This window comes from Corvus hawaiiensis, chromosome 14 (genome assembly GCF_020740725.1).
Source record: "Corvus hawaiiensis isolate bCorHaw1 chromosome 14, bCorHaw1.pri.cur, whole genome shotgun sequence".
Taxonomy (NCBI): Eukaryota; Metazoa; Chordata; class Aves; order Passeriformes; family Corvidae; genus Corvus; species Corvus hawaiiensis.
In genome coordinates this window covers 16,881,332-16,907,492 of record NC_063226.1, presented here as the reverse complement: position 1 = coordinate 16,907,492, position 26,161 = coordinate 16,881,332, and the positions used below count along the sequence as shown (strand labels likewise).

General features: G+C 36.1%; 1 protein-coding gene across 8 annotated transcripts in view; it reads left to right on the top strand.

Moving 5' to 3' along the window:
* FMR1 (fragile X messenger ribonucleoprotein 1) overlaps positions 1 to 25,788 on the top strand; it is a 31,260-nt gene extending 5,472 nt beyond the window's left edge. For 4 of the 8 annotated variants that reach the window (XM_048318754.1, XM_048318750.1, XM_048318751.1 and 1 more), the window contains 14 exons: positions 2,973 to 3,025; positions 3,835 to 3,928; positions 4,951 to 5,022; positions 5,298 to 5,446; positions 6,442 to 6,535; positions 6,624 to 6,740; positions 10,132 to 10,302; positions 10,406 to 10,484; positions 12,828 to 12,937; positions 16,299 to 16,385; positions 19,291 to 19,486; positions 20,853 to 21,032; positions 22,007 to 22,089; positions 23,829 to 25,788. In XM_048318754.1, coding sequence (XP_048174711.1) covers positions 5,008 to 5,022; positions 5,298 to 5,446; positions 6,442 to 6,535; positions 6,624 to 6,740; positions 10,132 to 10,302; positions 10,406 to 10,484; positions 12,828 to 12,937; positions 16,299 to 16,385; positions 19,291 to 19,486; positions 20,853 to 21,032; positions 22,007 to 22,089; positions 23,829 to 23,990 — 1,443 coding nt within the window. In that variant the 5' untranslated portion in view covers positions 2,973 to 3,025; positions 3,835 to 3,928; positions 4,951 to 5,007 and the 3' untranslated portion in view covers positions 23,991 to 25,788. The remainder of the gene's footprint in view (positions 1 to 2,972; positions 3,026 to 3,834; positions 3,929 to 4,950; positions 5,023 to 5,297; positions 5,447 to 6,441; positions 6,536 to 6,623; positions 6,741 to 10,131; positions 10,303 to 10,405; positions 10,485 to 12,827; positions 12,938 to 16,298; positions 16,386 to 19,290; positions 19,487 to 20,852; positions 21,033 to 22,006; positions 22,090 to 23,828) is intronic. The other 4 variants (XM_048318752.1, XM_048318749.1, XM_048318747.1 and 1 more) reach the window with 3 other exon arrangements.
* Positions 25,789 to 26,161: the final 373 nt, after the last annotated feature.

The following is a 26,161-nucleotide window of genomic DNA, read 5'->3' as shown; positions in this document are numbered from 1 at the left end:
AATTAATTAAAAGTTTATTCCAATGAACTTTTGTAATTTTGCAAGACTCTAAATTAAAAGACAAACCACAGTGTTATGACATCAGTGTTTTTGGCCAGGCTGAAGTGAAAAACAGGTATTCATCTGTTTCTGTGGTTGACTCTTCTGAACTTCGTGTAAGCTAAAGAAATTCAGATTTGTAATTTTCCCTGGCAGTGTCTGTATTGATGCTACCTGTGTTAGGTCAACAGTTTAACCTATGTTCCTGGTTCAGGTTCCCTCAGGTTTCTGGGTTGTGACCAAAGCAATGTGGAAGAACTGTTTAAGGAGAGCTTAAACAGGACAGCGTAGTTCATTCCTCTTTCAGCCGTGTGTCTCAAGTTTTACTTTTTCCAGATAACATAATTGCTAAACTGTTTGAAGGTCCACACTAGTCTTCAGCTTAACTTAAATTTATTTGTTGCACATCCTGGTTTACTTATTAATGGTAGGTTTTAGCATTATTACCTTTAATTAGGTATGTTGCTGTAGTCCCTAGGATTCTGCTCAAGATGAGTTGGATGTTAGGAGCTCTCTTGCATCTCTCTCTGGATATGAGATGTAGTCTTGCTCTTTGCTGCTATGCTTGTGAATTTTTCTGCTGTTTCCTGTCATTTTTTCAGAGTTCTGTTTAGGACACCTTTTGGTGTTTTCATCACCACAGAGGTGATGACTTCTCCCAAAGTATCTTTCATACAAGGAAAGGTGATTTTTTTTTTGACATTTTATAAATATGAGAAAATTAAGTATCAACAAATTCTTTCTCAGGGCATGGCTTGTGTTACTCTTACCTGTTTTCCTGAAGGCTATTAAGTGTTGCTGTATCATTTCTGTTGAATCTGCTTTGTAAAATAATCTCTGCTTTTACATACTCAAGTATTACTGTTAATCCTTGTCCACTTTGTGGCACAAAGGAGCCATACCTAATCTCTGGTAGTGGTCACAGTGTTTTTCAGGTATTAAAGGCATCCGTTTCAGCTGCATCTGTAAGAATAGGTGCTTCTAAGTTGCACATGACAACCATTGGAAGAAATGTGGGTGAAGCCTTTGAAGGTGATATGTGTAATGTTGTGAAATGTGTCAGGACTGCCATTGTATTGTTCAAATGCATATCCAGTTCTGGAATCTTCTTACAGAATACACCATAGTATGAAACATAAGCTAAATGGTCAGTATCCATAATGATCAACTGAGAGCTCTGTTGCCTCTTTTATGTAAATACCATTTCTGTATTGATATCAACATGATCTTGAGATATGGTCTTAAGTCTTCTTTACACCTTGTCATTGAAAAACATCAGCTGTGCTTGTAATCCTCTTTGAAGGAGTATGGAATTTTGAAATACGTAATTATGCAAATACTTTTGGTGACTTTTTTAAGTCTCCTTGGCTTGCTAGCAATAATAGTCTTGTTTTTAAGATTATTGAGAGGTGAACAAGGTGTAAAATAATTTTTTGCTGTTGTCACTGTGGCATTCTTTTGACTTCTATTCACAGTGGCATTGGTTATGTTTCAGTTATCAACTTGGAGGGTGTTTTCTTCCTTGTACTGAATGACTCTGAGTGATGACGTTCATGTGCATGTACCACTTAATTTTAGTATAGCCAGTTCTTGGAACTCTGTATCAATCATCAGGTGTTGCTCTTCTTTGGTACTGAGATACTGCTGCAACTCAGGAAATGCTTTGGAACACTTTATAAAGCAAAAATAGCAAAGTAATTTTTTAAAAACCATTTAGGTTCCATATAAGAGAAACTCTTACCTTCTTGTAAGAGATAAGATCTCGTCTTGGAAACTTGCAAGGGCAGAATAATAAAATGGAGAATAATAAAATGTTCCATACTTCATTAACTAATTCTACAGAAGTGGTAGTTGCTGCTAAATTATTTTCAATTTCCTGAGAATTTTTTGATCTACTAAGGTGCATCTCTATTAGGAGAACAAACTAATCTGTTCTTTCTTGCTCATGGGCTTTTATCTACCTACCTTACAATGATACTATGTGTGGACTAATGTTAGTGGAATACTCAGCACTTCAGCAACTTGTTTCAGAAGTTCATAGAGGTACTTTAAAAAATAAAGAAAAAAGACCCCACAGTCTTTTCATCCCTGGTTAACCTGTGATCTCCATCGTTTGAGGCTAATAAAAATATTTTCACTGATAAATCCCAAAGTTCTTTGAGTATTGGTCTTGCTGTTTTGTAGATGGGGAGGGGGGGGGGGGTGGACCTTTGGGGCTTTAAGCTAAATATTGATCAAACAAACATCAGTCAATTGAGTGCATAAGGCAGGAGAAGCCCACAGTGCTGAATTCTGGTTCTGTCCTCTGCTTCATGGTGGCATGGGAGAGCACAGCTGCTGCCCATTCCCCAGGAAAAAAGGGAAGGAATTCTGCAGGGCATTTATCTAAAGTTTGTGCTTTACAGAATTAAAGTGTGATGAAGTAAATATGGGGAAGATTCTGTTGAACTTGATATAGATGACTTTTGCTAGTGTAGTGTTCAAATGTACTTTGAGGTAAAAGAGAGAAGAGACAGGACTTGGAGGTTTAGTGGGCTTTGGTTTCGTTTATTTTTTAGGGAATACTGATGTTTAATTTCTTTGCCTGTCTGTACATTAAATGTGATTATAAAATCAAACATTTTTAACTCCTGAATGATCTTGTCATTTTCTACTAATCTCTGGTGTTACTTCTATAAAGTAGGAATAATGCCTTCATAGCTTAGGCATTCTGTTTGTGTATCAGTGCACTGGCAGTCAGGAACCCAAGGAGGTTATCAGCTTTCAGTATGTGTTTTATGTAAGTCTACTGCAAAATTTAAAAGGCTGACTTTAAAACATACTTACATTGTGAGATTCATCAATATTTGTGAAAAAGAGGTGTTTTACAGGTTTAAAATTATTTGTCAAAATGTCCATAAGCATACCATAATTATACTTGGTTTCCTCCACAGGCATTTGTAAAGGATGTGCATGAAGATTCAATAACAGTTTCATTTGAAAACAAGTAAGTGTATTGCTGGTGTTGTACCTGTAAATGACAGAGTATCAACCTTGCATTTGATTAACCTAAATATGGCTTAGTGCAGAGAAGCGTTTTTTAGATACACTAAACTTGCTGCTGGCATGTTTTAAAGTTGTGTTTAGTATCTACTATTTTGTGCATTTCTATATAAATGCTTTTAATGGTTTAAATACTTATAAGTGCAAAACTATAGTAACATGGGTTTTGAATCATGTCGTTACTGAATTTACATGATGACAACCCTTGTTTCAGTAAGTCTCATGACTTTCTCATGTGAATGTCTTGCCTTAGTTTTAGAAGATTACATTATTATCAAATTTGTTCTGTAGATAAGTGAAGAATACCGTTTTCTAATCTAGAAACCAAATTTATCCAGTGTTAGTTAAAGAAACTGAAAATTAAAACTGTATTTAGACTGGATCCTGATCAAGTTTTCATAACCTGTAGTAGAACCAAAGAAAAAGAAGATCCAGGCTTGTTTTGAAGGAAGTGTTATGAAATGTTTTTTAATCTGTGTTTCTAATATTGAGGTTAAAACCTGTAACTGTATATAGAGGGAGAACTTCTGCCGAAAGATTCAAAAGACTGCAGGTGACATCAGGGTTTCATCTAAGATGTTATTTAGATGTGTTTTTTCTTATGTATACATTGGATCACATTACCTTTAATACATATATGCACTAAAGCTCTACAGAATTTGAAAATGTAAAATTAATGGATTAAGAATGATTGATTTCTGTTTACAAAGAAGATGAAAATGTTTAGACCATTCACTGTGTTTTTGTTTGTAGCTGGCAACCAGAGAGACAAATCCCATTCCATGATGTGAGGTTCCCACCACCTGCAGGCTATAATAAAGACATAAATGAAAGCGATGAAGTAGAGGTGTGTATGCTCCATTAACAGCTCTTGTCTTGAGAAGTGAGAGAACTCACTGTGAAAAGTGTTAGCCAAGCCACTGGAAGGTTTGCTTCCGTGTTAGGTGCTGTCACCTTTTTTGATTCTAAGTACTACAGAAAACACAGTGTCAGGCACATCACCAAACCCAGAGTCTGACAGTTGTAAACCATGCAAATTCCATGTACCACAAAAGGCCATGTAAAGTCCATGTACCGCGTCCTCCATGCTGAGTTACAAATATGCTGATTTACAAACGTGATCAATGTTGCATTGATTACAGATCAGTCCTTTATTAGAACTGGATTAATTCATAAATAGATGATGAACTGTAGTTCTTAAGCTGTAAGGTAATAATGTCTCTGTTACCAAAGCTTCAAGCTGAACCAGATAATTTGCATTATATGTGTGTATACATAAAACATCGAAATATATGTGTATGTGTAAATACTTGTGTATATAGAGGGATTGACTTTAAAGCAGCACATTCTTAAAACCTCCTTAATTTATAGAATTACAACATTTATTTATTTTTATAATTAATTTAAAGAAAGAGAACTTACAAGATACTCATTTTGCTTGCATGCTCTGTAAGTTTTTAATTTGAAAGATAAGAAAATGGCAAAACTTCTGTAATGTGGATGTGGCTGATACCATATATGTGCTAAAGAAGCGTAGATGTATGTACTCTCTCTCACTCACTGGCAGGACCTCATCAGACCTACACACAATTAGAAATACTGTTGATTAAATATTAACCGGTGTAAAAGTTTGAATTATCTCTTTTGACTGCATGCAAGACTGAAGCAGCTAAATGCCAGTAGATTGGGTACTGTATTATTTATTATTATTTATCTATACAGTCTTGCTGTTACATGCTTTCTATGTTGTGCTCAGAGAATTCATGTACTAAGATGTTTTGCTGGATTTAGTTCTTATGGAGTTCCTGATCATATTAGTGTCAGCTTTTGTGATGTCTTTTAAGAACATAATATATGTATTTTGTTTAGGTTTATTCCAGGGCAAATGAAAAAGAACCCTGCTGTTGGTGGTTGGCTAAAGTGAGAATGATAAAGGGTGAGGTAGGAGTATGCATATATACATATATATATTTTATATTTACTTACACTTTTTTCTTTCTTTTCTGTTTATATGTTGATGTGCACTGTGGTTTGAACTAATCTCTCTTCATTTTTTAAGAGTTTCTTGATTAGGACAGTTGCAATTACCATTAACCTCAGCCTGAGAAGTCAAATTTGACTTGTACAGTTAACAAAAGTAACTTTTCCTTAATAGTGTAATGCTCACTCATGTCATAAAATATGTGGCTTGGATGATTTTATTATTTTTATATCAGTTCTACGTAATAGAATATGCAGCCTGTGATGCTACATACAACGAAATTGTCACAATTGAGCGTTTGAGATCTGTGAACCCCAATAAACCCGCAACAAAAGATACTTTTCATAAAATCAAACTGGCAGTTCCTGAAGATTTAAGGCAAATGTAAGTACAAGCGTTTCTTTATAACTTGTTTCAGAATGTGGGTAATTTCTTAAGCCTGAGACAAGACGAATAAAAATGCTTTTTACTGCTCTAAATTAACCCTCTGAAATATAAGAATGTAAAAAATACAAATACTGATATGGTCATACTTCAAAAATAGAAAAGATGATTTTTAAATTGCAGTTTAGTCCTGGAGGAGGAAGCACTTTCTGCAAAATTTTAAGGCTCGTGTGTGGTACAGATTAAGATTTTTAGTCTTACAGCTGTTCAGTGATGTGCACAGGTTAATCTGAATCCATTCTTGGTCAGCTTATTATTTGATGATAGCTCTGGGAATAATTGAACAATAATGAAACCTCCCAGAGTCTGATACAAAGCCAGCTAGTTTTCTCCTAGACCATGGGTGTGTTCTCATATAGATATGGCTCTAAAAGTCAGATTAATACTTACTCCCCTGGTTTACCTTCAGGTGACTTTATACTTTTCTTCAGATGCATGTCATTGACTCAGTCTGCAATGAGTTATAAATTCAGGTTAGACTAAAACTTTCTGAAGTTAGTGTTACAGTATACACAAGTTCGGTTGGTGGTGAGTAGACAAAGGAAACCTAGAGAAGCCAAGCACAGCATGAGATGAGCTTAACGTTCTTAGAATGCTGCAGGGGTTACAATGAAATCACACATTTTACTGGTTCATGATGTGTTTGAAATCTTGAACTTGCTGATTATAGCTTTTTAATGTAGTTTTGTTTAACTTGTCATTTCACAGTTACACATACAGAAAATTTCTGAAATATTTCTAATCCTACTCTTGTGAAAACAAATGAAAGAAAAATTAGTAAAATAAATGATAACAGAATAAAATAACACCTGCCTTGAAAGGGACAGCCTGGAAGTCTTTATTTACATTCTTTGTACTTAGGAATTATTCTTTTTGGCTGTTAACCTTAAATGCAGTGGTTACTATTTTTAACTATATTACATTTTTATTCCTAGGTGTGCCAAAGAATCTGCACATAAGGACTTCAAAAAGGCAGTTGGAGCTTTTTCTGTAACATATGATTCTGAAAACCACCAGCTTATTATTTTAGTAAGTACAAATGTCTTACAGTATCGTTGGCAGTGGTTTGTTTCAAGGGTCCATGTGTAAACCACTGTTCTCTTTCTAAATAATTCAGTCAATCAACGATGTAACCACAAAGCGGGCGAACATGCTGATTGATATGCACTTTCGGAGTCTTCGCACCAAGTTATCCCTGATACTGAGAAATGAAGAAGCCAGCAAACAGCTGGAGGTATGTTGGTTATTTTCCCTGAAGTAATTTGAGTAAAACAGATAATAAAAAAATCCCTCGTGCGTTTCTTAGCTGGTAGGACTTGCATTGGGGTGAAAGTAATGATGTACCGATAATAGTCTAGGTGGTAAAAAAGGCAGATGGAAGTGTCATCCAACAAAGATGTTTACACTTATAGGGCCTATTCTTTCAAAGGCTCATTTTTACCAGCAGGATTTCGTGGAGGATTAAATAAAAATATGTAGACACACATAGACGTGTATTTCTTTCATATTTTGAAGCATAAAATAATTAGCCATCATTGCACAAATAATGTCACATATTTGGTAGCTTTAAAAATAGGTGCGAGTGAATATGTCATGATACTGATGGGACTAGAACTGGAGCTAGCAAAAGAATACAGCAAAAATGAGATGGAAGGGGTGAAGCTGATGTTGGTAGAATGTATGAAGGGCTAGGTTTGTCTATAGATAAAATGTTAGGAAATAATCTTACAGCAGATACAGCTTCTGATATTCCTGTGACTGGTGAGTGGGCGTTGACTGGCAAAAAGCTTGAGTCATACTTGTCCATGGGTAAAAGGAAAAAAAAGAAAAGAAAAAGAGTAGGCTAGGAAATAAGGGGTTCTTTATACATCAGAATTAACATTTCTTCATGGTTTTTCTCCAATCTACAAACTAGAAAAAATAGCAACATTTCTGAAAACTTCTTAGATTCACTGTCAAGAACCAGAGGTACCACTTAAATTACTGTAATTCAGTTTGACACTGGTGTATACCAGCAGTGTTTCTGCAGAGCGAGGTTTCATTCCCCCCCCCATGCCAACAGTTACCTGTATTCGAAGTGGGATGTCATGTAGTAGTTCAGGCCTCTTGTATCCAGTGGGTATGCTCACTGCTACAAGAAGTTCTCACTTCTGTTGTTCTCTCTTTAGTATCTTGATTTCTGTGTTTCAGAGCTGAAATCCAAGTTTGTTTGGGTTTTGATTTTTCTCAAGATGAAGGATGGACCAATTTTTCCTCCTTGGTGTTCCTTACTGAGCACCCCACTGTAGCTCTTCACTAATCATTCCTCGTTATCTTCCTCCAGAACTGACAATTGTGTGGGCAGTTTACCTCTTGAAGTGCAAAGTATTATTTTGGAGGTGGGAAGAACAACAGCCGCTTTAGAGCTAATTCTCTTTACATGCCTCCACAAATGCATGCACCAACAACTGTTGTCATTGCTTCCTTTCCCAGACTAATCTTGGATTCTTCTTGACATTGTAACACTGAGGCTTTTTGCTACTGTGAAGGTCTCAAACTTCATTTGGTTCTCACTAGAAAACCATTGTTAAACTTCAGTTTCTGCCTAAGCAGTACTTAAATAAAGCTTGTGAGATAAATATATACAGTTAAAATTTGTGTGACAAAAGTTGACTGGTATTTTGGCATTTGTGTTTCTTGTTGTTAGAGTAAATATAAAATCAGTTTCATCCAAAGTTGAAAGGAAAAGCTTCAGATAATAAAAATCATATTCATGAATTCTGTTGAGACTCTGACATACCAACAAGACTGCGCATGTCCATCTGCAGAAAAAATATTTAGTGAACACTTTGGGCTTTACTGCATTATTAATAACAGTTGACTGTTTCCATCAAATAAACCTTTCTATGTGTCTCATACTCACTGAACTTTAAAAGTCTACCACTTCTTTTCTTCCAGCAGTTTTACCTATTCTGTTTTCTGAGTCATTATCATTAGACCAGCTTCTTTTGTTCTCTGGAGTTTTTTTCATCCTATTTGTTGTACCTCCTTTTCTGCATATTAGCTTCTTGACTTGCATGGCTCCACTTCTCAAATGTGGCTTTTAGAACATCAAGTAAAATAACCGATTATTTTTTGTTTACGTTCTTTGCCAGTGGGTGTGACTTAGCTGTTTTGAGTGTCTTTTACATACTAAAAAGCCTGGATTTACAAGTGTTTTGCATTCTGGTTTATATTTTACTGTATCTAGAATTCAGTTCTGGCTGCTGTGTAGGTATTAATACATTACTTGCATAGATGTTTCTTATTAATGTATTGAAGGGAAGTAGAATACAGAATTTCCAATGTTTAAATAGAACACACTTTGTAATAATTTGCAGAAAAGCTAATGATGTTTTAGTGCAAGAAGTAAAACTGTGGTTTGAGGTACTCGATGTAGCTTCATCTTTTCCACAAATCGATAGTTAACAACTGATCATTGTCTTGGTCATCCTGTTCTCTTATTTGGCTGTTTATAAAAGATGTCAACTAGTAAATCAGCATTTGGATTATCTGTTAGAATGTAGAAATGTGAACAGTTAAAAATAAGTTTTGCTTTGCAAGTTGTCTTGTAATGTAGCTACTGAAGTGCTTGACAGCTAGAGTATCGGAAGTATTTCATAACACGTGGATACTTCACATCACTATCTACTGTAACCATTTCTTTGAAACAGTGATTTAGCACAGGATATTTATCAACAGCTTTAAGCAGGAGCAGGTCAGAAAGCAGTACCAGTTTAGCTGGGACAGTATAGGGCTTGTTGTGGGCATTTCCTTGATGTTTTCTCAACATCAGTAGGGTCTCATTTTGCTGACATTAAACTGCTAACTTAAAGTGTGTCTGTGTATGTCCTGACAGTAGTTACAGCTTTGATTGCAATGCAGAAACAGGGGTAGGATTATATATCTTAGCTTTTATCTTGTTTCTTCCTTGCAAAGCACTTTCCTTAATAGATTATCACAGTTGGAAATTCTCTATCTTCCTGCAATGCGTTAAACTATTGTTCCTTTCTTGTGTTCTGTTATGCTCACTCTTGTCAGTGCTCAGTATGACCCTTCTGTCATGGTAGATGTGTGATTCCTGGATGAAATTCTGAACATATTTGTTCTCCGAATTAAAGCAGATTTTGTGTTGTCATGCATAGGCACGGATTCTTCATTTTATTTAAGTGCAGTAGATATCCACAGTTGCTCTGTTTTATATAAAATTTTGTGTCAATGGCTGAGTTATTACTGTTTCTCCCACCTGTTGAAATTGGTGCCCTTTTTTTCTCAGAGATCATAAGGTTTGCCTTAATAATCACCACAGTTCCTATTTTATTACCTTACGAGTATGTCTTACCTAGTAATACTGATAGCTGTAGCTATTAAAAGGTAATTCAAAATAGAGGTGTCAACACAGCTAGAGGCCAGCCTTATGTTAGTATTTAAAAGACTTCTGAAGGAGACTCTTCAGTGTTTTTGAAGCTAAAAAAAGTGCATTAAAAGGATTGATTAAATAAAAAGTAGGCTGAGCACCTGATTGAAAAATAGGCTTGAAAGTTATGTTGATTTCTCTTTCCAGTGTACTGACAATCAAAGTGAGCTGACATTAGATTTTTCTTCAGAGTTCTAGGCAACTTGCATCCCGGTTCCATGAACAGTTTGTTGTACGTGAAGACCTAATGGGTTTGGCCATTGGCACTCATGGTGCTAATATTCAACAAGCCAGAAAAGTCCCTGGAGTGACTGCCATTGATCTTGATGAAGATACTTGTACATTCCATATTTATGGAGAGGTGAGTTCCCTCCTTTATTGTTTCAGAAAATACCTGAAAGAAACAAGCAAACAAAAACCTTGGGGGAAATGAATCTTGTATCTTGTGCATCTTTCTATTGTAGGATCAAGATGCGGTGAAAAAGGCAAGAAGTTACCTTGAATTTGCTGAAGACGTCATTCAGGTCCCAAGGAATTTAGTAGGTATGTCCGTTTTGGAGGCTACCTCTGTGATAGTAAGGAAAAATGCCTTCTGAGAACTGCCCTAAACTAGAAGCAATGTGCTGATGTTGAAGTACAAGGCAGAATAGTGTATGGATTAAACCAGAGAATTAATTACTTCCCCCAACCATGTCCAGACATTAGTTCAGCTATACAGCAGATGAATCTGCAGTCTCATATTTTCCTAGTATATTTTAAATAATTTCTTTGACTTACATTTGTCTTTTTTTCCCCCCCTGTCCTTTTAAGGTATGTTTAGAAGCAGCACTGTGGGATGAACTAGGAGTTAGGTATCAGTGATGAAGGAAATAGCTCAAAGAAAATCTAAAATAGTTCCATTGCCAAACACCGAAAAAAGTGCTTAAGAGCACATGCAGCCCTTGTGTATGTGAAGAAAACTTTTAATGAGCTTTTGATGCTACAAAGCAAAATAAAAATATGTGATTTCATTCAGTAGAAAAGAGCAGAGAAAATACTTTATGGTATAACATAGCCCTAACAGCAAATGCTTTAATAGGTTGTCAAGTAGTGTATGAAAGCTGGTGTTGAAGCAGTGTGAAATTCTGCAGTGGGACAAGTACTAAGAAAAGTGGCAGCTCAGCTCTGGAATTGATTAAAAGCAGTAGTTTTCCCTTCCCTTCTCCCTCCTGGTTCTACTGGTGATAAGTGAAAATGATAAGCTGCCATTGTTATTTTAATTTGAGGTCTTAAAGTCTGTTTCTCTTTAGAACTTAGCAATTATATTTTTTTGGCAGGTTTTCATTTCTGCTCTTAATTCTTGACCTGGATCCTTTAGAATATAACTTTGGCTGAACCCTATGTTATGTCTGAAATAAGCTATGTTTAATAATTTGGCTTTTAAAATTCCTAATAATTTGCTTTAAAAATGCAGGCTTCTATATATATATGTACTGATTTTTTTTAATCTATGAAAACAACTGGTTTTTTCTATTTAATTATATTTTTTAAAAATTCAAACTGAACAAAAAAAAACCAAAGAAACCCACCCAAGATGTTTCATATTTTTTAAAGACTGTATGGAAATTTTTATTTTAAAATATTTGTGTGTGCTGCTAAATCCTAACAAAAACTTTGATTGGAGTAACTGATGTAAGTTGTGGAGGTTTTGGGGGTTTTGTTTGATTTACTTGACTTTTTTAAATCAATACCAAGGCTTTTTTACATTTATTGGTAAGCTGCTGTTCCATTTGCCAGTAATAGAGTATGAAATAAAGTACTCAGAAGTAGTTTTTGATACTCAGAACAGCCTTTGTCATTGAGGAGGAACTTACTGGCCATAATTTGTCGTGTTTTCTGCGAATATTCATGCTAGAAAAGTTGAAACACAGAAATGAAGATTTATTTAGCTGTGAATGATAGAACCGATGGAGTCTGTTGTGACTAAAAGTGGCATTTAATTTGTTCTTCATGGATTAGTTTTATCAAACAAACATTAGCTGTTGTGCATGTGGGGTTTTTTACCTTTGTTTTAATGATGTGACTATGAAAAAAGATCATGTTTTAAGTTTTCCAGCAGTTTGTTAAATGAAAATACTTTGTTTTGTTACATGCAGGAAACATCTTTGACATCACTCTTTTAAGCTTTTCTTGAATGCTGTGTTTGAAGGACATGGCTCTGCCTCATCACATCCCAAGCAGCTTAGTTTTCCTGCCAGTTTGCAGGCAGCATGTTGTTTTGCTGAGATTGGAGAGACCTAAATTTTCATTTCCCTTGTCTCACACTAGTATGTCTGCTTCAGAAGATACATGTCTGCATTACTGGCACTGGAGTATAATTTCTTTCCATTTTTATCTTTGACTTTTTAGTGAATTATAAACTACCAGTAAAAATGTCTAAAAAACTCAGTTTTAGAGAATTTTACATCTGCCTGAAACAGTATCTTTGTTGGTATTTGATCAACTAAAATTTTGTAAATGAACTAAGTTTTGGTTACCCAAGAAGTAGTTACAGCAAATGTTAGGGCGCTATAAAAGGATTTTTTTGGGTTTTGGTTGGATGTTTTAAATGCAAACAGCAATGTTTGTAATTCACTGAAGTTATTTTAAACCTACCAAAGCAGAGCCAAATAAGAATTCAAGGTACTGAATATTTCTGTTATCAGTGTGTGGTAAGTTAACACCACAAGCTTTGTGGGCATTTTAGTTTGTGGCTTGTTAACTAAATCTTTGTTGTAGAGGATTAAGGCATTTTGGACAAGTTCTTGCACTGGTCCTTAAATAGTCTTGTCTAATTAGAGTATAGCAATGCTCTCAGGTTTGGGGGAAAATCATAAAGGTGGAATGTTCTGTATGTTCTTTCTGCAGGAAAAGTAATAGGAAAAAATGGAAAACTGATTCAGGAAATAGTGGACAAATCTGGCGTTGTAAGAGTGAGAATTGAGGCTGAAAATGATAAAAATATTCCACAAGAAGAGGTATGTTTTCAGTTATGATAATTTTTCTTTATGTTAATTGGTTATATTCTACCGAGTGATAAAATAAATTCTTCCTTGTATCTTTGTAGTGGTGAGATAAAGCGTTAATTAATGTGCGTTTCCTGATGGATTCTGTCTTTTCCTATTAATGCTGAGGGGCATTTTTATATAAATTTGACTTACTTGTTTTAGAAAAATGCTTTGTGAAATTTATTGGTGGTGCACCTTCTTAGAGATTTCATGTTGTTCCTGTTGGAAGCGATGACATTTCCCAGCATGTGCTAGGCTATAAATCCATAGATATGAAACTTGCTGGTTTCATTCATTGATTGGCTTTGAGTTTGATTTTTTAAATTTTTACCAGGTTTAATTTTTCATTAGCAATTTCTTATGTTGAAATGAAAAACCGGTGCTTTATGTTAAATCTCTCTTTTTAAAAAATATTACCTAGGTTCACAATAGCCTGTAAATTGTAACCTAAAGAAAAAACAAGCATGAACATTGTGAAACTCCAGATTTGCACAGGAAGGCTGTCAGCCTTGTAAAGGGACTGAATGAAGTCTCAAGCATAGTAATTTGAGGCACTTCTGTGTGGGGCTGCATTGAGGGGCAAGGTTGCAGGTACAGAAAAAGACATGAAGCATGAAGGTTTTAACAGCATCTCAGTGCAAAAAAACTCCCTGCAGTTTCAGACATGAAATGTGCTTAAAGAAAACTGAACTGCCTTTAATTTACCTCAAAATCCAAATACGTACCAGTTAAGAACCTTTGCTACTTCGGATAAGATAAGAAATATGGTTTCTGGAAGCCTTATGTTTATGCTTGAGTAGTAATTTCCTCTTCTGTTTTTCACTGTAAGACTTACTGAAAACCCACAATCCAATTTCTATCTTTCTGTAAAGAGTGGCCAAGCAATTAAGTAAGGGCTTTTTACTATTTTACTAGTTTTACATCTGTCTGAAAAGCTAAAATGGTCAATATTTAGACTTAAAGGTCTTGGTGGTCTATTGCATTTCATTTCTAATGCTAAATTCCTGCAGCACAAAACGGAATTAGTTTAATAAGCAAGAGGGTGCTGCTATTGCTGCAGGCTGGAGAATCGCAGAAGGGTAAAAGAGCCGGTACTCATGGCTGCAGGGAGTATGTCTGGATTTCTTTTTTTTTTTTTAATTCTGACTTGAAAAAGCTGATTTGCTTACATTTTTCTGTCCAAAATGCAGCTTTTAAGGATTATCTTGAAAGATCTTTTTTACCTGTCGAGCTCTGCAGTCATACTTCTGTTTTACCTGTTAATGACATTTCTAATACTAGCATTGCTTGCACTGCTTCATGTGTTAGTTGTGTCATACCAGGTGCAATAGAGAAACCTGAGATCAGACTTTAACAGGTAAGAGTTAGTACTTGTAAATTGAATGCAGCTTTATTTCAGCTATGAAATGCAAATAATCTTCTCATGTGTCAATTTGGATAATGCAACCCTTTTTCGTGTACAGTAGTTCAGTTAAATTTTAATACAGCATTTGGTTGTTTTTATTTGACTGAGACATTAGAATACTGCCCATTAGTTTCAAGTGCAGTTTTATACATCCCATAATTTTATAGCAGGAGATCTTCAGGCTTTTCATATTTTTAAAATGAGATAGGTACTGTTTGTTACAGTAATATGTATTATTTTTATCTCTGATTTTATTTATGCACGTATGGTGTGCTCAGAATTCCCCACTGCAGCCAAGTTGAACATAGGTACTTTTGCTTTGAAGACAAAAATAAGATTCAATAAATAAGCACTTTGGTGCTTTTGTATGGCTGATATAGTTACTGGCTCATATTCTTAATAGCTGGCATTCTATACCTTGAATCCACTGCCAAAAGCAACAGCAAGCCGTTTCCTTAAATGCCCTTTAAATCATTTGTCTTGTCATCGTTTAATAATTGATACCGTGAGCCAGTTAATGCCAGTTTAGTAGAAATTTCACTGCTCTTTATCAGGTTGTATAAAATATTTATGAAACTTAAAATACCCCAGATAATAAAACATTTCAGTCAACAATGCCTGTGGCTAAAGAATTTCTAATGCTCAATGAAAGTTAGTGTTAATGTTGAGGTTCCTTAGGACTAGAGTGTATATATTATTTTTCCTGGTTACTTAATGTAGATGTGTAAGGTTCTTGTATGTAAAAGAAAGGGAGGGGGGAAGAAAAAAAAAGCCAAAACAAGACTTTAAAAGTGGAGACAAATTAGAGACTGGCCATTCTTGGGGAACCTTGGCATACTATGCTTTTATTTTTTAAGACATTTGTATCTCAAATCATTTCACTTGTGCAGCAAACCTTCCTTTGGAATGCAGTTTTGTAAAGGGTGTGTGTACAGTTAAAATTAAAGGCTTCTTTGGAGGTAATGATGAGATAGCAAAACAATATTTGAGATAATCCAGTAGGTGTGGCAGGCTCTGGGCTGCAGTGGCATGGGCTTCAGCAGCTGAGAGTTGGAGATGCTCAGGTTAACTTCTGCAGTCCACAGTGAAGCTTCTCCTGCCAGGGTGAGGCTGCAGCTGCTGGAACAGTCCACTCCTTGGGCCTGTGTGGGCTGCACTCACACCTCTGAAACGCTGCATGGACCTGTCTAATTGTCAGAAGTTTTGGTGTGGAAATTGTCCTTGTATGATTTCCTTTGCTTTCCACACTCTGTGAGGCCCTTTTAGATAGATTATTTTTTTTTTTTTTTCACCTGCTTTGGCTCCCTAAGTTAATCCTTAGGTGTTTTTCTCCATGTCCTAATTTCAGACTTTAGAATTTCCAGATTTATATTTTCCTCATATTTGTTGAATTGCTTAACATGCTTGAAGGGTAGAAGAACTGTACGTTAGAAATCATCGCCTGAAGTACTAACTCTGTCTTGAATATTTTTTGGCTTTGTCTTTACAACTGTAGAGGTTGTCAAGAAGGATCAGGTTTTGTTTTATGACACAATGTTAATTTGATTTACTTTTTTAAAAGATCAAAGATAGACCAAAAGCAGCTGGTGTTAGAGAATGGTTGTGATCAGCAAAGGTGGTATTATTTTGAAGGGAGAAAACATAAAGTGTTCTAAATTGACTCTTCTTCACTTGTTCAGAAAAATAAATGTTGGCTTTGTGATGCAAATGATCTAAATCTGCTTATTGAAAAAAGGTCTTTGCATAAAGGGAATTAGACTACGTGATGTAGTCAATATCAGAATTTAAATATACTGTTGTCTCACTTTTTAATTTATGCTTATGCACGGTGTAAGAATTGTTTTCAAGTTTTACAGTAATAAGTTCGGTTCTCTTCAGAATTCAATGCCTAATCAATAACCAAGGACTATTCTTTCTGTGTTTTAGGGCATGGTACCATTTGTGTTCGTAGGAACCAAGGATAGCATCACTAATGCAACTGTTCTTCTGGATTATCATCTTAATTATTTAAAGGTGAGGATAATGATGCTGCTTTACCACTGATTTTATTCTATTAATACTTAAGATGGTAACGGTATGATGATAATCTGTTCAGGCCCTGAGGCTGTTGAAAAATTGGTATTATAACAGGTTTTCTGTCTAAAAATGGAATATTTTTAATAAAATAATAATTTGTCTGAAGGATGGTATGACAAACAACTTTTTTCAGAATGCAAATTACAAAAGAGTAAGAAAATTTTAAAAAATCCATCCCAAAATGTGCTGCTAACTTTACATACGAGGGAGTTGTCAGTCCTTTATGCAGCTGCAAAGTAAACAGCCTTCCATGCACAATATTGTATAGAGTGAGCATTTTTTTAAATGCAAAAACACTAGACTACTTTTTCTGTAATGAATTAACATTTCATACCTTAGTATGTTTGTAGGCAACTCAGCTTTATATGTTGTGTTTGCCTCTTTGCTCCGTAACTTCCCCAGTAGTCTGTGATGCATGGTGATGCATGTGGATGTCTATAGGGAGCAAAAAATATCCCACATTTTTGCTTATAGTTACTTTTGCCCTGTGGTGGTTGTGGCCAGGTGCCCAATCTTTGATGGCAGGGCCAGATCTAACAGTAGGGACAGCTTTGAGTTCATTCAATTAAATAAAGTCTTGCATCTCTTTTGAAGCCTTCAGACCATTCATGATTTGATACATACCCAGTCAGTGCAGTAGCTATCAGTGAATCTTTAGAATGATGAAATTTCTATACATTGTTAAACTTCTCAGCGCAGGTAATCATAGAAGTTAGGAGAAGACACAACTTGTTTTCTGACCTACTCAGTCAATTCACCTTTTAATCCTGCTTTTGTCACTCCTCTGGAGCAGAGGTACAGCAGCTCTGCAGCTGTCACAAGGTAGAGGCAGAGAAGGACCAGATGAAAACTAGCACTAAAAATCAAGTTCCTTTCTTGCATGCTTACTATGATTTGAGAAGATATTTCTGGTTTAAACTTCTTTGCCTGCCTAAAATGGGTACTTGCATGTGAGTCAGTACTTAAATGAGTACTGACAAGGTAGTTGAAGGTGTTGAATAGCCCAGCAATTTTATTTCAGATTGATCAGTTCATCGTTAACTATGGTCACTTTGTCTTAGTGCTCTCCAGCCTTCCAGAACAGGAGGTCACGAACAAGTGTTCATCAGTCTATGGGATAACTATTCAATAGATTCTTATCTTGGAGGTTTTATCTTGGCTTTCTCATCCCATTAAACATAAACACACAAAATGTTATCTTTGTGGCCTGTTGGATTATTACTCAGAATAATGTCCTTCACTGCACTGAGAAGAAGTGGGATGGACTTGTTCCTCTAAGATGTTCATGTTTTTATGCCTCCAGGCAAAGATTATTAAGGAAGCTTTTTGTAAAAGATACATAATAGTGCATCAGCATCAAATGTACTGTGTCAGCTCAGAGTCATGAATTTCTCTATAAAGCAAAGAAAGCAGACTTGGCTGGAGTGACTGTAGTGAATTTTCAGGATCTTGAGAGAAAAGACTAATACCAGGATTCACAGTCTCAGACTGCAGGAAGGTGGACTTTGGCCTGCTCAGGAGTCTGCTTGGAAGAATCCCATAGAATACGTTCCTGTAAGAAAAAACAGGTTTTCAAGAGCTGCCTCTTAAAACATCACCTTCTCCAAGCTCAAGAATAGTCCATCTTGATATGCAGGTGGTCACACAAAAGTAACAGGAGGCCTTCAGGGATCAACAAGGAGCCTGTGACTAAACTAATACAGAAAAAAAAAGAGGGTACAAGGAGCAAAGTAAGGACAGGTGACTCAGGAGGAGTATAAAGACACAATTTGAGTGTGCAGGGATGAGTTTGGGAAAGCTGAAGTCCATCTGGAGTTGAATATGACAAGGGGTGTGAAGGGAAACAGGCAGGGCTTCTACAGGTATATTGGCAGCAAAAGGAATACCAAAGAAAATGCAGGCCTGCTGCTGGATGGAGGATGGAACCTGCTCACAAACGAGAAGGATGAGGTACTGAATGTCATCCTCGGTTTTGGTTTCTTTATTTATAAGATTTGTCCTAACGAACACCAGCTCCCTGATACCAATAGGAGAGTGTGGGGGAACAAAGACTTAGTCTTTCTAAAGGAAGATTGAGTTTGGGAACGTCTTAAGGGGGAGAGAAGGGATATACACCAAGTTAATGGGACCTGATAGAATGCATCCCTGAGTGCTACAGCATCTTACCAAAGTCCTAGCTTATCTAGGTGACCTGCAGAGGACCCCAGTATCACAGTGAAACTTCCATCAATAGTTTTCTCCCCAATTAAAAAAGAAAAAGAAAAGGTGATTGCCGCTCTGATGTGAGCTAGATAACATCTGAAATGGCAAAGGTAGTCCATGAATATGAGTTACTGTATCTCTTTTACCTAGTTGTGTATGGTGAGGGTGCTGTGTGCTGGTGCCTCTATGCCTGAGTTACAAGACTTTGCTCTCTATGCTTTTATGCTTCCTCCCATCCCTCATACTGTTCATTTTCATTATGTAGAGTATAACAGCTGAGTGCCTTTTTATGAAACAATTCTGTTACATCAGAATTGCTTAATAACTTTGGTATTTGTTATGTGCAGCAGTGTAAGGAGCTTGTGTTCCCATCTGAGTGCTTTTTCTTGATAAATGTTTGAAACAAACCTCAACTTGTCAACTGTGCCACAGGGAGAATTGTATTAGTAGCACACAGATTAGAACATTTGAAAGTCTTTCTGTTAAACAAGTTATTCTCAAAGCTGAATTGCTGTTTGAGTATTAAATAGATCATCAGTTGCAATACTTCAATGTATTTTCTTTCTGAGACCCACATGTCTGCATGTGCAGATGGTTAAATAGTGGTTGTACATGACTTGCTGGGCTTGTGTTTGCACAGGAAGTGGACCAGCTGCGTTTGGAAAGATTGCAAATTGATGAGCAACTGCGACAGATTGGAGCCACTTCCAGGCCCCCCCCAAACCGCACGGACAAGGACAAAGGGTACATGACCGACGATGGGCCGGGCCTCGGCCGTGGCAGCCGGCCCTACAGAAACCGCGGGCACAGCCGGCGTGGGCCAGGCTATGCTTCAGGTAGGTACCTGCAAGGACACTTGGAGTTCTCACAGTGGCCTAGTGGTCTCGTGATTTCTTGAAAAAGACTGGACTTAGAGCTGTTAAAAATGCAGTCAGTATTGAGTATTAATATTTGAAGATTATATTGAGCTTTATGGTGTAGAAAATACTCCAAAGTGTAGTGCTTTCCTGTAATCTACACTTTGTTCCACGCAGTTCCTTCTTACAGCATGCTTCTCTCTTCTACATTACGGAGCATATCTAGTTATTCCCTGACGACCTTAGGGCAAGGATTGTTACTCTATCTGTATTTCAAACAATTCCTATCAATGAAGTCTCCATTTTCATTTAAGTCTGTGTGAGTCCATCCTAATACAAATATTTGTAGGTGAAAATACTGTGTAGCTCAATTTACAGAAAAGCTATTTTCATCATATTAAATCGAACTTTTATGTTTTTAGTAGAAGACCATAGTCACCAAAATAGCGTGTTCCTCTTTGAAACCTTGGATAATTCATTAATGAATAGTTTTCTAGATTGTGCTACTTCAGAGCAATCTATTACTTATATAATATATATACATATATGTATATATGTACACTATATATAATATATAAATATATATATATTATCCATAATGTAGGTCAGCTGGTGTTTGTCCTGACTGAAAGGCCTGTAGTGTGAGCTTTATAAGAAGATCTTAGCTTACATTCTGCATAATACAAAATTAATGTTTTTGTTATGTCTACTATTTTTAGAAGATGTGAACTCACTTTCCTAATAGTATGGGTTGTGGGGGGAAAAATGGGAAAAGAACCCGCTTTTGTCAATAAAGGTGGTCTGTTAATTCGAAAAATTGTACTGGCCATTTATTTGATTTGATACATTTTTAGCATTTTGATTTTGTTCTCTGCTTTTGTAGTCTGTTACAGGCTGTTTCATGATGGAATTTTTTTCTTTTCATAGATGAGTTGCAGTGATGAGAGGAGACAGGACAGGTTATATTCAGAACTTTCAGTTTTAGAAATATGAAGGAGTCTAGTCTATTACATTTGTATTTTAATAGACTTTTATTACATCTTATAGTATGCTCAATAATCTGTTGATGTACTGATAACACCAATTTTAAGCATGTGGCACACTTAATTATTTAGCCTTAAACACACAACTAACTTTTATTAGTCTGTCTTGAATTTGAAGTAATATATATTATGCACCTTTCTGTATTATGTATGTTATAGAGGTTGGGAGGCAGAAAAATCGCAGAACTGTTTATTAACAAAAAAAGAAGAAAAATTTTAAATATATACATTTTGCATTATACTCTAGTAATTTCATGCTAAGCTACACTGGCGTGTTTGGATTTTTTTCATCCTCTTGATAGGAACTAATTCTGAAGCATCAAATGCTTCTGAAACAGAGTCTGATCACAGAGACGAGCTGAGCGATTGGTCGGCGGCCCCGGCAGAGGAGGAGCGGGACAATTACCTGCGCAGGGGGGATGGGCGGAGGCGCGGCGGCGGCGCCAGAGGCCAAGGCGGGAGGGGGCGCGGAGGATTCAAAGGTAAATGGAGGCTCCTTTTGGAAACAGGTGTGGGTGTGGGAATCCTAAAGCAGACCCACTTGTGCTCCTTTTCTCATCTGCTCCAACCTCCCCACCTGCTGGCCTCTCCTGACTTCTCTTCACTTTGTCAGTCTTTTAAAATGGAGAATTTTGTTTCAGATGTGTTAATGTTGAGCAGAGGGGAATAATGCTTTTTGACCTGCTTTATTTTGGGGGAGTTTCCTCTATCACTTGTTTTCTTAAAATGCCTCTTGACTCAAGTTTGTGATCTGTGCCGTCATCACACATGGACATCAAGGAATCAAATTCTAGTTTGTCTGTAGATACAGAAAAATCTTTTAAAATCTGTGTTCCTCATTCAGCTGTCCATATTTACATCTTCTTGTATTTGATTTTCATGGAACAGGATAATATTGCAATTTATGTGTTTAGTGAAAAGGACCAGGCAAAAGTAAGATGGGAGAACTTTAAAAAGTTAAATACATATATATATATTTCAAACATATGGTGTTTCATTATATTTATTTAAATACTTCCATCTACTGCTCTGCTTTTTTCTTGAAATGTTTTTTTTCAAAGTATAGGTGCTTCTTAGTAAGATTTTCTTGTAAAAAGGTAATGTGTAATTTAGGAAGCTTATAGGGCATTAAAAATGTAAAGATATTAAACAGTACTGATTGTGTACTTCTCTTCTTTGGTTAATCATTTTGAGAAGTGGTTTTTCTTCAGTCAGCAGTCAGTCTTTTTTAAACTGTGGTGGTTTTAAACTCTGAGGTTTTGTCTACATTACCACCTGAGAACTTTTTCTTTAGTGATTGTTGGCCCATAGTTTTAAGAACTGTTGTTATATGCTAGTAATATTTGTTCATGAGATAGGAAATTATGGAGTAATTCCCTACTGTACTTGTGTAAAATTTAAGTGGAAGAAGATCATGTCTTTGTTGAACAGCTTAGTTGATGAATTCTTCTTCCAGGCAATGATGAACAGTCGCGAACAGATAACCGTCAGCGTAACTCAAGAGAGGCAAAAGGGAGAACAGCAGACGGATCTCTTGAGGTAACTTTTCTCATATGGGAAGTCTGTACTGTTAAAATTGCTTTAGTATCATATAATAACGTAGTATATTCAAGGTTGCAAGTGACACAGTAGCCTTTTAATTCCGTATTCTTTAACTCCCTCATCACATCTACAACAGTTGTGTTACAAAATGACACAGGTGCTCAGGACTCTAAATATATCAAGCTGTGTAAAGATGCAATTTTCTAATGCTGTTTAGCTCTTTCTGGTGAAAAACTGGTTACAAGTCCCAAGAATTTACTAACCAGCTTGGTTTCACTCTTTGTTCTTACTAGTGTTTTGGTTTTAGCTTCTATTTCTTGCTGTGTTGTGTATTGTTGTCTATCTTCTATGTACCTGAGGGAAAAAAATCCTTAACGCTATATAAAGAGTGTGTTGTAGCCAGAATCCTCAGAGTAAGAAAGATTAAACTTCAGAAACTACCTTCACTACTAAATGAAACGTGCAGTTGAAGGCTGTTCAGTCTAGAAAGTAAGTTGTTCAGTCTAGAAAGTAAGTTAAAAGTGCACATCAAGAAACCTTTCAAGTAACAGATTTGAAATATCTTGTAACCTTAAATATTTTTAAGCTTTATAAAAAGATATTTCTACTTTTTTTTTCAAATGTTTTGTTTCATAAAGTTATCAGTCTGATACTTTATGTATCTATGTTAAGTTTCCCCACATGGAAACTGTTTTTGCTTCAAATGATAACTTGCAAACGTTCTACCATCTCTTACCACATAGGATGAGTTATGTTGGGAGGAAGAAACAATGAGCAGCTGCAAGCTGCTGCCTCTGTGTGGTGGTACCAGGAGTTGTGGTTCCAGTGGGATGTAGAGATGACTCTTGGCTTGCTTTTTAGGAAGCCTGGTTAAGAAAGGGACAAAATGGAACAAGTGGCCAGGTGCTTAGTTTTTCAAGTGGGAGTGCTGAACTTAAAGGTGTAGAAATTGAATATGCATCTGCCGTGTAAACAATTAACACGGCAGAACAAAAAATAAATTATGGTCATGTGAGTCTTATAATTAATTAGTAATTAACTTGCAAAGTTTGAAGTAGGCAGTGAGGAATTGTGGTGCTGGAAAAAAGACTGTAAGGCACTTAAGTCTTGGGGGATTTTATCTGTTGCTCCAAGATTTGGATGCAATGACATGTTATAAGAAAATAAGCATTTGCATGTTGTTGAAATTTGGCTGATCAAGTTGTAAAAATCTTGTTACATATCAAGGAATAAGCACTCACCCCCTTTATAAGCATAAAATTTGCTTACAACATGCTTTCTTGAAGTTTTTTATGATCACTTAAAAAGGCTGTAGAAGTCTTTTTGGGTATATTAAATGGATCTTTTTTTCCAGATTCAAAAAAGGACTGAGTAGATTTTTTTGAGATTCAGAAAAGCTGCCAGGAAATGACACTATGTCTTTTGGGGCCTTTTTGCATACAAAAGTAGGAAGTCAAATTACTAGAAGTTGAAATGCTGTTTCAAAGATCCATCTGATATTAATTCAACTCTTTCGTGCACAAACACACTGGAAGTTTTTCTCTTAGCTTCCAAGGTAAGATGGAGAGAGGATTTTTTGGGTCACAAGTTTGTGGCATTTTTGAACAGAAAGAAATTTACACCCTCCATTGGAGCTGGATACGTTTAACAAAGCCATGAGGGGCTGGCCAAGGTAGCGAACTCCCAGGTGTGGAGGAAAGGAGGAGAATGCTTTATATAACTCTGAATTGTTCCAGATCAGAATTGACTGCAATAATGAAAGGAGTGTCCACACTAAAACCTTACAGAATACCTCGAGCGAAGGCAGCCGGCTGCGCGCAGGCAAGGAGCGGAACCCGAAGAAGGAGAAGACGGACAGCGCCGACGCTCAACAGCCGCTGGTGAACGGAGTCCCCTAAACTGCATAACTCTGAAGTCATATTTCCTATACTGTTTCAGTAATTCCTATTCCATGTTAGAGAAACTTGTTAGGCCAAAGACAAATAGTAGGCAAGATGGCGCAGGGCATGAAATGAACATATGTTCTCTGTTAGCCTTTTTTAACATCAACAGTATGCAGTTGTTTTCAGAATAAGAAGTTATTCAAATATTTGCATAAAAATACCTGAACTTCCGAAAATCGCTTCCAAGTACATATTGCAGTTCAAACGATGAAAGATTCTTTTTTGTTTGTTTTAAAAATACTGAGCTGTGCATTGGTAAACTTTCTGTTCCGTTGTACCATTTTAACACATCGGGTCAAATTCACTGCTCAATTTCAATTTTCAGAATAAATAGTGTTTGCAGTAATCAAATTGGCTTCTGTTTTCAATCTAACTTACCAGTTCTTCATGAAATGCTATGTCGTTTTATGTCCTGTGTCAGTTCACATTCTGGTCCACCTTTTTCAATATTTTGGTGGACCCTGAAATCTGTGTGATGTAACAATTGTCATTTTCATTAGCAAAAAAGTTGTATGATCTGTGCCTTTTTTATATCTTGGCAGGTAGGAATATTATATTTGGATGCAGAAATCAGGGAAGATGAGTTGGTAACACTAAATGTAAAATATATGTAGCAATCCTTGTCAGACGTTAGTACTTTATAGACAAGTGCATGCTTTCCATAATTTTTTCCTTACATAAACATTCAGTTAGGCAGTTATAAGAATAGGAAATTTATTTTGCACTGAAGATTTGGCAAATAGTGTTATTGAAAAAGGGGTGTAATTTTTTTCTTTGTAGGCAGTACAAAAGCTTTTTTTTTAAAAAAAAAAAATTTTAAAAAAAACTTTCCATTGTGGAAAACTAAAAAACTCATTGTTACTGAGGGAACAAGTGTAACATGTTCACAAGCTAGTAATGTGTGCCTGCTGTTTGGCCAGATGACCAGCCTAAAGCATTGATGGTTTTCATCCTCCCAAAATTTTTGAATTGCTTATTTTAATTTGGGGGCTATTTCAGGAGAGGTAGGAAGAAAGTCACCACATGTCATGCTCTGGCAAGTACAGATACAGTAGTCAAAACTATTGAAGGTTAAAACAAAAGTTCTTCATATTTTGAGCTGCAAGGTCCTAATTACCAGCCAATATGAAGGTGTCACAGAATTTGATCCAAAGTACAGCTGTACACCAGGGAAGGGTGGGAAGTGGTGGGATGAGCTGTGCTTTCTTTCATTTCTAATCACACATTAAACTTACTGGGCACAACTGCATAAGGACCTTCATTTTTGTCCATTTTTATTCAGATTACTCCAGAAGGAGAGCCACTGTTTATGTACAGAATTGTACAAACTTGACCTTGCCTCTGATGTATTTTGTGAGTTTTGTTTCTTTGCTTTCTTCATTCTTTTTTTTCCTTGCATACAGGTGAGCATACTAAAACTGGCAACGAACTGCACAGGATTTAACAAATATAAAAATGTCTTAAAAAGTATTGCCAAACATTAATGTTGATTTCTAGTTATTTATTTTGGGAATGTATAGTATTTGAAAACAGAAATTGGTACCTTGCACACATCATCTGTAAGCTGTTTGGTTTAAAATACTGTAGATAATTAACCAAGGTAGACTGACCTTGTAATGTAACTGCTCTTGGGCAATATTCTCTGTACATATTAGCTACAACAGATTGGATTTTATGTTGACATTTGTTTGGTTATAGTGCAATATATTTTGTATGCAAGCAGTTTCAATAAAGTTTGATCTTCCTCTGCTAACTGATGTTGATGCAATCTTTATGAATGATTGCTTTAAAAAATCTCAGCTGACAGAAAGTAGAAAGTATTTCTTTGTTTAGACTTTAACTGTAGCCATTGTTTATTTACACATTTTAGAAAAGTCTCAAATATTACCAGTTTTCAAAAACACGGCACATAATGCTCAAGAAGACACAGTCTCCTCATGGAATGGTACAGTACCTGTTGAGTGGTCACACTTCATGCACTCATTCCTCACAATCAGTGCTTGAGTTCACTGAGGTGCTAACCCAGGTAAATGTGAAATCACTAAACCAGTCTGACTAATTGGCCGCATTCCATTTCCAAGTGGGTTTGGGGGTTATGACCTTTTGCAGTATTTGTGTACTTAACA